The 14,937-nt window shown below is 41.5% G+C and overlaps 1 protein-coding gene across 4 annotated transcripts in view; it reads right to left on the bottom strand.

Annotated features, from left to right (window-relative positions):
* Positions 1-1,516: 1,516 nt before the first annotated feature.
* The window catches only part of LOC147020295 (rho GTPase-activating protein 18-like), a 54,517-nt gene continuing 41,096 nt past the window's right edge, over positions 1,517-14,937 (bottom strand). For all 4 annotated transcript variants that reach the window (XM_085895568.1, XM_085895569.1, XM_085895570.1 and 1 more), the window contains 5 exons: positions 14,121-14,330; positions 8,060-8,200; positions 5,228-5,370; positions 4,378-4,442; positions 1,517-4,195 (listed from right to left, as the gene is read on the bottom strand). In XM_085895568.1, the coding sequence (XP_085751694.1) occupies positions 4,092-4,195; positions 4,378-4,442; positions 5,228-5,370; positions 8,060-8,200; positions 14,121-14,330 (663 nt within the window). In that variant the 3' untranslated portion in view covers positions 1,517-4,091. The remainder of the gene's footprint in view (positions 4,196-4,377; positions 4,443-5,227; positions 5,371-8,059; positions 8,201-14,120; positions 14,331-14,937) is intronic.

Genomic DNA, 14,937 nt, shown 5'->3' with positions numbered 1-14,937 from the left:
TACCATCTCTGACTTATTTCCAGTTGTTACTGGAGTTCGGCAGGGGTGTGTACTTGCCCCCACACTTTTCAGCACTTTTATGGACTGGATTCTAGGGAGGATGTTGGAGAGATCAAGCTGCGGTGCATCGTTTGGGAATCTCAAGATCTCGGACCTTGATTTTGCAGATGATGCAGTCATCTTTGTGGAGACTTTAGACATCCTTTTGGGGGCCCTCGAGGTGCTGAATGTGGAGTCGGAGCCGTTGGGATTTCGGATTTCTTGGGTCAAAACTAAGATCCAGGCTTTCGGTGACATCTTAGATGCTGCTGTCCTGTCTGTTTCTGTTTGTGGTGAGGATGTTGAGGTCGTGGAGAGATTCACTTACCTTGTCAGTGATATTAATGTCTCTGCTGGCTGTGAGTCAGAGGTCAATAGACGTCTGGGTCGGGCCTGGGGAGTCATGGATTCACTGGATCATGGGGTGTGGCGCTGCCGGTACCTGTGCGGGAGGACGAAAGTCCGAGTCTTCAGCTCCTTGGTACTTCCAGTCTTGCTCTATGGGTGCGAGACTTGAACTCTGACCAATGATCTGAGACGGAGACTTAATTCCTTTGGTATCAGGTGTCTTCGGAGAATCCTTGGCTATCGCTGGTCGGATTTTGTGTCCAACGAGCGGTTGCTGAGAGAAACTCGGATGAGATTTGTTACCTGCATAGTCCGTGAGCATCAGTTGCGGCTGTATGGACATGTGGCTCGTTTTCCTGACGCTGATCCTGCTCACCAGATTCTCTCAGCGAGGGAGTCTCATGAGTGGAGGAGGCCAGTGGGCCGACCACGTGCCTCATGGTTGCAGCAGGTTGACCATCATCTCAAGGAGATGGGGATGGGCCTGGCATCTGCCTGGGGGATGGCCAGACGGAGGCCCCTGGAGTACCGGCGGAAAGTGGACGCAGTGACGTGCTGTTCTGGCACATGCTCCCATCCCTGACCTGACCTGTTTTCATGTATTTTAAAATTCTGTAGTACCAACCATCTGTTCATTTATTTTAAACGACGGTACTCACAAGCACAGGTTGATCAGCTTAACGACATTATTCGGTTAAATGGAAAAACATATAATTATTATTGTGTTTACAGATTCACCAGTTATTAAAAAGATTGCTTTACGCAGGTTTATTATAACACATCTGTGTTCAGGCCTCAAGTGAATATTTTATTTTACCCTGCCTGGGATTTTCCTGGGAGCAATCGAGTAACGTTTTGTGAAGATCGTATGTTGAGGTTGTCGTGATTTGTTGTGCAGTATTAAAAAAAATAATAATAATATAATAAAAAGAAGGAAAAGCGGTCCAAATGCATTTTGCAATGTCCAAGATTATTAATTCATATGAAACCATAAGGCCAACATTCTATATATATACATATATATCCATTGGAAGCGGGGCCGTCCCTGGAATGCCTTGGCTTCACTATTTTCCAGAATGACCCAAATCATATGTATTACCCAACTTGTAACTCAGGAATAGGAAACCGATTTACACAAAAGCATTTATTGAAAAATTTCAGTTCATTCATTACACATTAATCACGTGAGAAATATTTTAACTCCCACCAGAGTAAAGGAGAATGAAATGAAATTGTGGGAATTATGAACTGTGTGATGCAAACTACAGTTGTAATTCTAACACGAGTGTAAATAAACAAACTTGGCTCGTTATGGAGTTGAGGAATTATCATTACATAATGGAAAATAAACTTTTCGTTATTCCCAACAATAATGACTCTGTGTGATGGACTTGGTTATCATAATATATAACACTATCATTAAAATGCATCCTTGTGTGGTGGACAACTGGCTTTCATAATATTTAGTTTAAGCGTTATGATAATCAAGTCCATAAAGTAGAATGAAGAATTAGTCTTTCTTGTGTAGACTTGTGTTTATCTGCATCGGCTGACAGGTAGCAAAATTGTTCCGACAAAGGGTTAATATCCAAAACGTCAGCTTCTTGTTTCCAGTGGCAGTTAGCATACCTCAAGCAATGTCCTCTTGATTCTATCCATTATCACAATACAGTACAGGTACTTAGTTTATGTAACTGGCTATCATAATCCTTGGTCTTAATAACTAAACCAAAAACAGAAATTGGCAAAAATACACAGTCTTGGAAAATACATAGTAGAATTTCGATTGCATAATCCATGAACAATGGGGCTACAAGTGTCGCACTGATATTGTCAAAGAACTCAGATTGGTCTTTCTTCACCGGCGATAACGATTTGCAATGAAGTCGACTCTATCACAAAGCTCATTGATTAATTATTAGCCGAACCATCCCTAATCTTCATTTCACATCTCACAAACTTCTAACCATGTTTAAAGGAGCCCACAACATTTGCTCTATTACAGTTTACCTGTAGGTCATGGCTTGCAGAAATGTCAACTTGGTGCACAAAAGTATCACACCATTCACATAGATGAGATCCTTCAAAGCTCACCGACCATTTCACTGCTTCCTTTAATAATTCTTCCATAACCAATACGTTTCCACTTCAACAATGTCTGGAGCAATTTGGCAGCCAGTTCTCATTACAGCGTCGACATTAAACCTCATGATGACAGCACTTTCTGTCTGAATACAGCTTGGGATATTTGTTCACAGAGCAGCACAAGGTTCACACTCTTAGGTAGAGCAAAGACTCCTATTCAATCGACATTAGCCACATTCTGAGCTTTTGGTACTCGCGTCAAATCTTGGGAATGGCCCTTAAGCATTGGGATGTGATGTGAGTTTTGTTTACCTGGCACTAATCCTTTTTGCTTTTGGAAACCTTGTACAAGTGGTCTGATGTGGTTCCGTCCTTGTTCCTGCATTATTAATGAGGTTCTCTCTTTGCCACAAATACTTGTTCACCTTTAAGAAATCTACAATGCTATTGTATTGATAGAAGTTACTTGTCTGTAACAGATACCTCATCACAAGCCACCTAGCCCAAGAGCCTGAGCCACGAGGTGTTGCTGGAATCCCAGGTTCAAATCTCATATACTGTGTTGATTTGTCCATCGTCTCCTCATGTCGCTTTATTAAACAGCTGCATGTGTTTTAAAGACTTTGTAAAATAAATGTTGTGAAATAAATGGTACGATATTTCGAGACCAATCTAATAGCTAACTTTCAATGATCCTGCAAGTTATAGTTTATTGCTTCGTTAATCATGTTAATTCTCTTGATGGTAGAGCAAGAAAGGAGATCAAAACCAGCAGTCATTACACTCGTGGACTGACAGGATGGCCTTGACTCTCGAGGTACACACACTCACTTCTAACCTGTCCAACCTGAGTTTGAATCCCGTCCCAGCTATAAACTATCATCCTAGTGTTTCACAGGCAGGGTCATTCATCAATGTGTGTGCCATCCCACAGGTAGACATTAAACTGGCGTCCCCTCTGCCATTATTAGTTGGTGAACATTAAACATCTAACGGTGTCCTTCTTGAAGAGTAGGCGATCCATTGCCAGCACCCTGAACAAATTGCAAGTTCCTGTCATAACCAGCAGAGGGCATTGCATCAGCGGCACATCCACGCACTCAGCCAATGATGCTACCCCACAGCCTTGTACGGTATACGAACGAAGAAGAGGATTACACTAGTCATGCAGATGCAAGTTTCACAAGGTAATACATGTAGTAAAATACTTGTTTGTAAATAGATAACAACTGTATGACACAAAAGCTGTTTTGGTAAAAAATAAAATAAAAAAGTTACAGCATTCATTTTCTGCATTAAAAGTTACGTTTGTATAACTGGAGAAACTTCTCCAACTTTGCAATCCAGACAGCAGTTTCTTCCGGCATTGACATCATCTCTATGGTAAAGTAAACTAAATAGAGATTTTTAAGTCACAGCTTATGTGTTATCTTAATATAGCCCTCACACAGTTGGTACAGACCATTTGTGGTCATTTCCAATAAATATAAAGAAAAGATATATTGCATAACACATTAGGTCAGCTTTTTCTCTGGGCTTTTGGCAACAATTGCTGTTTGTTTATGCCATGTTTATACTCCATACAGGTTATGTATAACAGTAATTTTTTTTAAAATGCTCTACACGTCGAAAAACGAAGTTTGTTCTTTAATAATCCATTCTGCATTTGGATTGACGTTGTATAAATCAAGCATGAAGGTTTCCCGGTCAAGGCAACGCTCACCTGTAATAGACAAAGCAACGTTTGGTGTCACAACTTTGTTTCTATGCACAAATTCAGGATTTTGTTGGCATGGTGTTTTGTGGAAATATAGATAAGTGCTAAAGAACAGGTGTACAACTTCCTCCCCAACCCCCCCACCCCACCCTAAATTACCTTCTCATAGCCCCCACCCTCATTCTCACCGATATTTCCTCCGACTTCATAGAGACAATGCTTGTACCTCAATGGCTCATCAGTTGAGTCTCCGCTGTGAGAATATATCAGTGGATCATTAGAACACGTAATAAACTGATAAACTGCAGGATTACATCCATCCATCCATCCATCCATCCATCCATCGGGACCATACTCTGTGCAGAGCGTTGGTGCTGCCTAAGCAGTCTCCTTGGCAATTGCGCACAATCCTGGACGGGTCGCCAGTCCGACACAGTATACCAACAAGCTGTCACTCATTCTGCCAACCTCGGAAGAATGAGAGGCAGAGTCAACCCCACCTGGTATTAATTCAACAGCGAGTGGGATTTGAACTCAGGATCCGAGGATCCCAAGCCCACCACCCTAACCACAAAGCCAACACCAGGCATACATGCTACTTCTACCATCAATATGGTGAACTTGGCCTAACTGGCTTGAAGTGGTTTCTCCCCTTCACATTATTTCAAAGGTCTTGCAGCTGTGCACCTGCAATGGTTTTTTTTTATTGCTGTAGTTGTTCTGCTCAATAATGCAATGGCATTGGCAATCATCCATTTTACTCGAACTAAAAGCTTCATGTGAACGATTACCATGCTGTGTTCCTCCAACATCCACCAGCACCCTGTTTATGACATCACCAAGCATAAGCCCAGCAGCAGACACTTTCACATATTACATATATATATATATATATATATATATATATATATATATATATATATATATATATATATATATATATATAACATAATGACGATCATTTTCTTTATTTAAACCAGTAACTGTATAAGGTTGCTGATGTACTTATTTTGAAACATGAGGTGGTATGTGACTGACCTGCGACCGGCCAGGCTACTCTGGAAGCGATCCAGTATGGTGTCAGCCGTGGTGCTGCTGTCCAATTGGATGGCCATTGAGACCTTGAATAGCTGTGGAGCTTGTACCCGGATAATACCTTCCGGTACACTGGGGACTTCACTCTGCAGGCAAAAAGCAAGATATTACAAGGTCACTGTGACACAGGGGTTCCTGCATGGTTAGCATTCTATTTAAAAGATGGCAGTTGTATACATTGATGATGGTGATGATTCCCTCATCAAACGGCCTGCCAATTCATCTCCTGGGGGAAATCCATCTCATGCAGGTGATTCTAATGATCCCCAAACACAAACACTTCTTGTCTGACCATGTATTTTGGCCCAATGAGGGTAGATATGTTTTTGTATGATCACGAGCTTTGGCCTTCGGGACAAGGTGCATGTATATTAGTTTGATCAGCTTTGTTTGACTGTGTACTTTGGTCTGGGTACTGAACTACACGTGCATAGCTTTGCTATAATGCTTGGGGTTTTTAAAAAATGACTTTTCAATTTATAACAAGTGAAACCCTTCAATACAGCGCATGTGGTGAATCAAATGAGTACACTAATGTTAAAATATGCAATTTATGCTTTTTCAGTTGAAAAACAATTAAAAAGCGTACTTAAAATTTGAAATGTAAAAATTTTGTTATTATTGTGATAAGCTCCTATATATATATATATATATATATATATATATATATATATATATATATATATATATATATATATATATATATATATATATATATATATATATATATATATATATATATATATATATATATATATAACAGAAGGAATGAAATCGTTCGATACAGTGTGGCAGGGGGCCGCAAAAGAATGATAGCATGAGAATAACTTGGCTTTCAGCATTCGGCGATCGGCGCGAAATGCGATGGTGGGCGGAACTGACGTCTTTCGGCGTGAAATGTGATGGTAGGCAGAAATGACGTCTTTCGTTCGTTCGTACATGAGAGGGGCACATTTCTTGGTTTTTTTCCCGTCAAGCAATAAATTAAATGGTTTTCACATATATAACACATTAGTTTCACAAATTTCCATTGAAATACTCAGGTATTTCCGTGAATTTTTGCTATTTCCATCTAGGTTACGCACTGCATCTACCGGACGGCCGTCATTGGCTGTCTTGAGGCACGTGGGGGGGGGGGGGACAGGGGACACCGGAGACATAGTAGACGTGGTAGACACCAGGGACATTTCAAAATCGGTGCAATTGTATACAGCGCATGCACTGTAAAAAGGCATCTCCCAATAGTGATGATGGCCAGGGAGCTAGAAACATGTCCATGGATTGATTCTTATCCCCAGGGGGTGGGCTGGCGATTTACCAATAAGACTTCTAAAACCTATGAAGATTGACTTTTGGTGCAGTTGGCAGTGTAGCAGTTGATACGTACTGCTTTATGCAGGGAGGAGTTCTGTGTGTCTCACAGACTGTTACTAAGGTGGCTGCTAATTAAGTCTTGAAATCTGTCCTGCTGTCCACAATTTAAATATCGTATTAATTGAATTGGTAATGGGACCCTCACCTGGGTGAATGTGTGGCAGTTGGCAAGGATGCAAATGGTGGTGCTACACGGGTTCATGGTCACCATTTCGGTTAAGACAAGCGTGTGAGAGACAGAGAGCGAGAGAGAGAGAGAGCGAGAGAGCGAGAGAGCGAGAGAGCGAGAGAGAGCGAGAGAGAGCGAGAGAGAGCGAGAGAGAGAGCGAGAGAGAGCGAGAGAGAGCGAGCGAGAGAGAGCGAGAGAGAGCGAGAGAGAGCGAGAGAGAGCGAGAGAGAGCGAGAGAGAGCGAGAGAGAGAGAGCGAGAGAGAGCGAGAGAGAGCGAGAGAGAGCGAGAGAGAGCGAGAGAGCGAGCGAGAGAGAGCGAGCGAGAGCGAGAGAGCGAGCGAGAGAGAGCGAGAGAGCGAGCGAGAGAGCGAGCGAGAGAGCGAGAGAGCGAGAGAGCGAGAGGCAAAACCCCCAGGTAGAATCAATTACCCCAGGTGGCTCAGATTATAAATAAATTGACCCCCCCCTCCCCCCAAGCTCTTCGAGCCAAAGAAATCTGTATAAAGCAACACAAGATAATCCCTTTGCTGTTTCAAACTCCACCCAAGTTTCTCTACAGCTGCAAAACATTCACAAGTAGCACATACATGAGAATCCCAATGCTACACACACCCTCAGCCGCTGGTCTCTTTAACGCTCAACAACTAATGCCGGCAGATTTGACTTCCATCCAAGAGACAGCATACACATAATTGTCCTGTATGCCTTTGCAAAGATGAGGCAAGCTATTGCTGGCACCATGGCCAAGTTCCAAATTCCTACCCTCACCTTAGTCAAACGTCTGGCCTGGCCAGCTGTTCATGAAAGACTTCGGCCAAAAGAGTTTTGTATTCTACAGAATCTGGGAGACCATTGTGATGCTGGAGTGCCAGCCCATAGAGAACAGTGTAGAACCCATAGCACCAGCCCACAGCAAAAACTTTTGTTTTTGCAAAAGTTCTAGCTTGTAATTGAATGGATGCATTATAAAGTTGGCATTGTGGTCAATTCTTATTATTTTATGCTGAAATGTTATTTTACATAAAGTGATGAGAATAAATCTCGTTTTAGTTCTTTAAGTTAAATAGAAAAGTCAAAAAGAGCCCCAAGGGAAAGCTTAGTCAATAACAATATTAAAATCGACCACCAAGTTAAAAATATATATAAAAACACAAAATATGGACAAAAGAAAAGCTTTTAATGAACTTTTGTGTGATAAAGTGATGTGATTAATCATGTGACTTTCACTTGCCTCTTTGGCATTCCATTCGGACCGTTTTTCTCTCTCTGAGTGAGTCTTCCTGAGAAACCTCTTCTTACTCCTGTCCCGGGACCGCTTCTTGCACTGAGCTGCATTTAAATGCCGCACATGTTGTACCAGGAAAACCGGGACCTGTCGGAAAAGTTGAACGGTTTTAAAGTTCGGTCGGACCTTGGAAACGGCAAATGGCTCCAAGGCTCGGGCCTTGGAAAAGGCGAACATCTCAAGGCTCGTGACTTTCTGAAAACGATTTTACATGGTTGAGAAGAAAAAAAAATCCACTGAGACAAGTTATTAGTCAACAAATAAGTCAAACTAAGGATGATTTGAAATGTCTCTCTAATGTGCAACTTCAGTTGACGAGGATCGAGTGTATGTTGTGCACAATTTGGCCATCTCGGCATCGAGATGACATTGTTATGGCAGGTCAATCTAACATGGAAAAATGTGTCGAAAAGTTGATTTTAAAGATTATCTTCGTTCTTTGTTTTTTTTTTTTAATCTATAATTAAAAACGAAAGAGTGTATGCTTGCATGTCTTTATGTGCAGCAACTACTCCGAGACCCTTGGGCCGATCAACATCAAATTATCAGGGTATATTCGGGGGTACTTACTTAAGTTCTCTGCAAAATATGTTTGATAATTAAAAAAAATTAAATTAGAAATTTTTTTTCCGATTGAGTTATTAATTTGGGTTATTTCTACATCGTAGTGGACCAGCCTCAACACTTTGTCTCGTAACTACTCCAACACCAAGGACCATAGATAGGTTTTTTTAATGTTGAAGGCTCCAGTCATGGACTAAATAGTCCTCATCGAGGCCAGGCCTTAAATACAGAGAAATAAAAGAGAGAATGTAAAGTGAGGAGTGAAAATGAGTGACAAGAAAAGTGTGTGATGTTTATTTGCAAAAAAAGAGATATTAAAGCTAGCCCGGTAGCTTTAGTTTGAGTGAGACAGAAAGTAAGACCGGCAATCCTGATACGGAGAGTGTAAGATGGTTCTGAGCACCACTTTAATGCTCCTAATTCAGAACGGTAGTACCACCCTGAACAGTTGCTGTCTACAACCGACGACCTAAAAATAAGATGGGAAACTCCTATTATGCATATATAAGCTAAATTAGAATTGTCTCTTTCCATTAGAGGTTCCACGAGCAACTTGATTACGTGGCATTTCAATGACTATCTCATAAAATCGAATATAATATCAAAACCCAAAAAGTCGAATAAATAGCATTTTAGAATTCTTATAAACCCTCTCGGGTTTGCTCTTTTGTATACTTCGTCGAGGCTCGTGGACTGAACCTTTAGACCCTTTCGACAATTTAGACCCCCTTTACATCCCTTACACCCTTTAGACCTCTATACCCCTTAAGACCCCAACTACTATTGGATGTGGGGGATATAGATGACCTTTAGATCCTTTACACCCCTTAGACTATTTCGATCTTTACTCCCCCAGACCTTTTAGACACATTAGATCCCTTTAGAGGCACACCACACAAACATCTACAGACTCTTCTTGCAATATACAGACTATACTTTTTTCAGCAAGTAATGCACAAACTCTACCCACCTGGAAGTTACTCTGCTGGTACTTACGTAATTTACACCTCACTTTTACATTCTCTAATCAAGTCACTCTTTCTCAAAATCCCTTCATATCGGGTGAGGTCAACAGAGCTGCTGCTCTGCTCTGTCCACAACACTCCTCCACTGCCCTCTATCACCAGCCATCTCTCTCCACCTGTCTGACATCTCTCTTCACACAATCCTCCCATTTCAACAGCGGCCTACCCCTTTCTCTCCTGCCTCTTTCTTTCAACACCATCTGCTCTATTAGGAAGTCTATCCTCCTCTACCTCGATCAAGCAACCATGTCACTTCAATTTTATGGTTTAACATTCTCAATACAACCACCATCAAATGAGCATTTATCATATAAACCTTCTGACAATGTGACTATATTGTTTTAGATAACTTTTTCAAAACATCATTTTATTTTCCTGTTGGTTGTTATCACCATATGCGGGTTTCAGAGGATGGAACAGAGCCTTCCCAGGTCTCAAAGTATCCGTGTGTGTGTCTGCGTGTGCGTGCGCGTGCGCGTGTCATACTTTTTGTGTCTATTAATTACGTACTATTGGAATGTACCTTTTGACACTTTCGACTGCTAAGATCCCTTCAAGACCCCTGAAGTCCCTTTACACACTGAAGACCCAGATGACCAAAAAAGACCCAAAACATCCAGAAGACCCCAAGGACCCAAAAGACCCAGATGACCCAAAATACCCAGATGACCCAAAAGACCCAGAGGATCCAAAAGATCCAGAGGATCCAAAAGATCCAGAGGATCCAGAAGACCCAAAAGGCTGCGAGGACGCTAAAAGACCCAAAGATCCAAAAGACCCCAATAACCCGAAAGACCCAAAATACCCGTGAACTAAAAGTCCCCAAGGATCCAAAAAACCCAGATGACGCAAAAGTCCCTGAGGACCCCAAAAACCCTGAATACCCCAAATCTCAAAAGTTCCCAAGGACCTAAAAGTCCCTGAGGAACCAAACGTCTCCAAGAACCCAAAAGACCTAAAATACCCCAAGGACCCAAAAAACCCCAAGGACCCAAAAGACCCAGGGGACCCAAAAGACTCAGAAGAACGAAAACACCAGATGATGCAAAGACACAGATGACCCAAAAGACCCAAAGGACACAAAAGCCCCAGAGTACCCAAATGACCCAGATGACCCAAAAGTCCCCAAGGACCTAAAAGACCACAAATAACCAAAAGACCCAAAATACCCCAAGGACCCAAAAGACCCCAATGTCCCTTGGAGCCCAAAATATCCAGAGGACCTGAAAGACCCAGATGACCCAAAATATCCCAAAGCTCCAAAAGTTGCCAAGGACCCAGAAGACCCAGATGACCCAAAAGACCCAGAGGATCAAAAAGTCCCTGAGGGCCCAAAAGACTCAGAGGGTCTAAAAGACCCTGAGGACCTCAAATAACCAAAAGACCCACAACACCCCTAAGACCCTGTAGACCAGTGGTTCTTAACCTTTTTACCACCACGCCCCCTCTCGTAGTTGGTCCTTGCCTCCACCCCCCCCCCACCTCACATCTTCAACCAAATGATTAAAAATCCCTCCTGAATTAAAAGGAAAAACTGAACAAAAATGTGTTTTTAGTCTTTTTATTGAACAAAGAATTCTGCATAAGCAACACTCATGTACACAGCATATTTAATGAGATACTTGACATTGCTTCTTTAGCTACCAGATCTTGAATGTGTGTTCGAATGCCAGAGAGAGCACAACACAAGTCCCCTTCAACGTTCAGCTTGTTTCTGTACTTGGTCTTGACAGCAACGAACATGGAAAATGCAGCTTCAGAAAGATACGTTGATCCAAACATTGTCAGAATCCGAAGAGCTTGATGTGAGATCAAAGGGTAAACCGAGAATGTCTCTAGATCCAGTTTTTTGAAGTCTTCTTCAGCCGAGGAGTTGAACTTTAACTCAAGAATCTCCTCTTGCACTTTGTCTGAAATATCAGGTACTTCACATTGAAATGGATTCCTAATTAATTTCCAGGTTTCGCGCTTCTCATCTATATCCGGAAAGTATCTGATGAATTCTGCTTTCAATTCAGTCAGATGAGTAATTATTTGTTTCTTTAACTCAGAATCAAGGTAATTGTGAATGAGAGCAGAATCCAAGTTAACAAAACTGGCTGTACTGTATTTCCATCCTGAATTCGACATTTCCAGAGGTCGAGTTTGGCCATGAAAGCTCGAATGATGTCATGGTGCATGATTATGTTGATGTTTTTCCCTTGGAGTTTGAGGTTGATGGGATTCAGGGCTTCAAAGATGTCCACCAGGTAAGCTGGAGATGGGAAAAATCCTTCAGACTGGAACTTGTCATTGATATCTGCTTTCTGCTGCGAATCGAGAAATGTTGCCACTTCTTGTTGTAGTTCATAAAGCCATCCAAGCATGTTTCCCTTTGAAAGCCACCATACGTTTGTGTGGAAAAGCAAGGCTTGATGTTCAGAATCCATATCCACACAGCTGTTTGAAGAGATGACTGTTTAAGGCTCCAGCTTTGATGAAGTTGACTACCTTGATAGCCAGGTTCATGACATCCCTTATTTCAGCAGGTAGAGTTCTGGATGCTAAGGCTTCACGATGAAGGATGCAGTGCGTACCTATAGCAGATGGACTTTTTTCTTTCACTCTTGTTATGAAACCAGATTGCAAACCAAGCATGGCCGGAGCTCCATCAGTACACACCCCTACCAGTGAGTCCCATGAAAGTTTATTTTCCTGGAAGAAGTTTTATACCACTTGAAAAATATCTGTTGCTGTTGTATAACTTTCCATGGGATGGCAGAAGAGCATTTCCTTTTTTACACTATTGCCTGACATGAAACAAGCATGCATCAGTAGCTGAGAACACTGAGCATCATCAGTCGTTTCGTCCAACTGGATGGCAAATACAGGAGAAGCTCTTACTTGGTCGAGAACTTGATCTTTGATGTCTTGAGACATTTCATCGATCCTTCCCTTGACGGTATTGTTTGATAGAGAGATTTGGGAAAGCTTGTTCGCACTATCATCCCCAGACCGAGCTCTGCTGCACACAGTACACTTGGTTTTATGAGAGTCTCTCCGATGTTATGGCTCTTTGCAATCAATATGGTGATCTCATAGGAAGCCTCAACAACCTTTGAAGTCTGTTGCCGAAATGCTCCACTGCTGTCCATCTTAGCTTGCTTCAAGGACTGCCTTTTGTTTCAAAGAATGCCTTGGGTTTGGCAGCTAGAGCAGGATGCATTGTCTTTAAGTGGCGTTCCAAGCGTGTGGGCTGCATATCATCATTGCTCAGAGTCTTGTAGCATATTCGGCACTGGGGTACCTGTGTCCCCATTTTAGAGGGACACAAATCCAAATCAAATATATTCGTCAAGATACTTTCGCTTTTTTGCACTCATTGCGAATTATTTAGTTTGAAATGGGTGCTGCAAATCTGTGAAAAAAAATTTAAAATATTAAAATTAAAATAAAATATAAATTTTAATATGAAATTTAAATAAATGTTAAATTTTAAAATTAATTTTAATACAGAAAATGGGAGGCAGAGTAGCGAATAGAAAACGAAAATTATTAAAAGCGATACTTTTCTTTTTTTATGTTCATCACGATATTTTGCAAACACTTGTTAAAAGAATTCCAAAAATAATTAGAGAAATTCTGACTTTTTCTCCAGGCTCACGCCACGCCCCCTCTGGAAATTACTCACGCCCCGCAGGTTAAGAGGCAATGCTGTAGACCCTTTAAGACTCTATGATAGATGAATGAGGTGTGTGTGTGTGTGTTTTGCATGTTTTTTTTGTGGAATTCTACTAGAGCGTGCTGATGTGGAATGTGATACACCAAAATGATCGTCTTGACCTCCAGAGTTGATTAGGCAAATTAACTATAAAAAAGATCCATGAGAATTCCCAAGTTTTAAACCCACACCATGATAAGGTATTAATACATCATTAGCCGCTATAAGCCGCTTAATACATCATTCTAACATGGCATAGCATTCGAATTACAAAATGTCACAAAAACAATGATAACATTGTAACAAAGCACACATTAATTAATACTAATAATATTAACAACAATAATATTAGTAGCATTTGGTAATAATAATAATAATAATAATAATGATGATGAACGTATAATCCCCGCGCTGGCCCCAAGCACATCTGGGCTTGGTGAAAGGCAAGCTAATGCTCAAACAGTACAACAGGCAGGTATGTAACAAGGCCATGAAGATAAATTTGGTCTGTCAGACCAACAGGCCCACTCGTATCTAAAAGTGATGTCAATCCACCCATTGTAGACATTAGGTGGCCTCAGGGTAACCTGGACACTTGAGTATGAACCCATTGTAGACATTAGGTGTCCTCAGGGTAACTAGAACACTTGAGTACTAAAACGGTATGCATGAAAAGGCAGCGCCATCCACATCTCCCTTACCAAAAAAGTAACCTCACCGTCCACAGGAGTTGTTGGTAGTTAATCAGAAGTCTTGTGATGCTAGCAATGCCAGTCCCCGAACGCCCCACTCTACGGCTCCCTGTGACCTCGGTGGGACTCCTCCTTGGCAGGAAGAGGTTCGGAGCCATGACCAGTGCCACATTGCGCACGCTCATGCGGTTGTACTTTTCATGTATGCAAACCTTATGCAGGAATACAAGCAAGGCCTGAAAGGAAAATTAATGGTGGGGTGGACTTGAGACACATGGTGTAAGATTATAGATGTCCAAATCAAAAGGAAACTCCATCTTTACGTTTCCATGAAAGAATATTCATTGCAACAAGGGTAATGTAAAAAAGGTTAAATGAGACGTTGAATTTCCAATGTGTTTGTTCATCCACGATGCACTTTTGTTGGCTCGTCTACGATGGAGTCGAGATGAGCTGTTAAAGCCATAACTATGTCCTTCAGTCAGTCAATCAGCGGGTCCATTAACGATTTTTTTCGGGTTATTTTTTCCCTTCTCCTCCAAAGGGGCTCAACAGATAGTTTTGAAACTCTGCGTGATGATTCCTGACGTCGATGTATAAAAACTAATGGATCCCTTTTTAATTTACATCTAGGTGGTGAGATAATTAACTAATTAACTCAAAATGTAATCCATTATTGCATGTCCAAAATTTCTTAATTTCACGAGAGATTGCGTCATCTCACCAGAGATTCCGTCATCTCACCAGAGATCCCGTCATCTCACCAGAGATCCCGTCATCTCAGCAGAGATTCCGTCATCTCACCAGAGATTACATGATCTCCCGAGAGATTCCATCATCTCA

The sequence above is a fragment of the Eptatretus burgeri genome, chromosome 9 (assembly GCF_056783735.1).
Source record: "Eptatretus burgeri isolate ZD-2024b chromosome 9, Ebu_testis_v1, whole genome shotgun sequence".
Classification (NCBI taxonomy): domain Eukaryota; kingdom Metazoa; phylum Chordata; class Myxini; order Myxiniformes; family Myxinidae; genus Eptatretus; species Eptatretus burgeri.
This window is presented reverse-complemented; position numbering and strand designations above follow the sequence as displayed.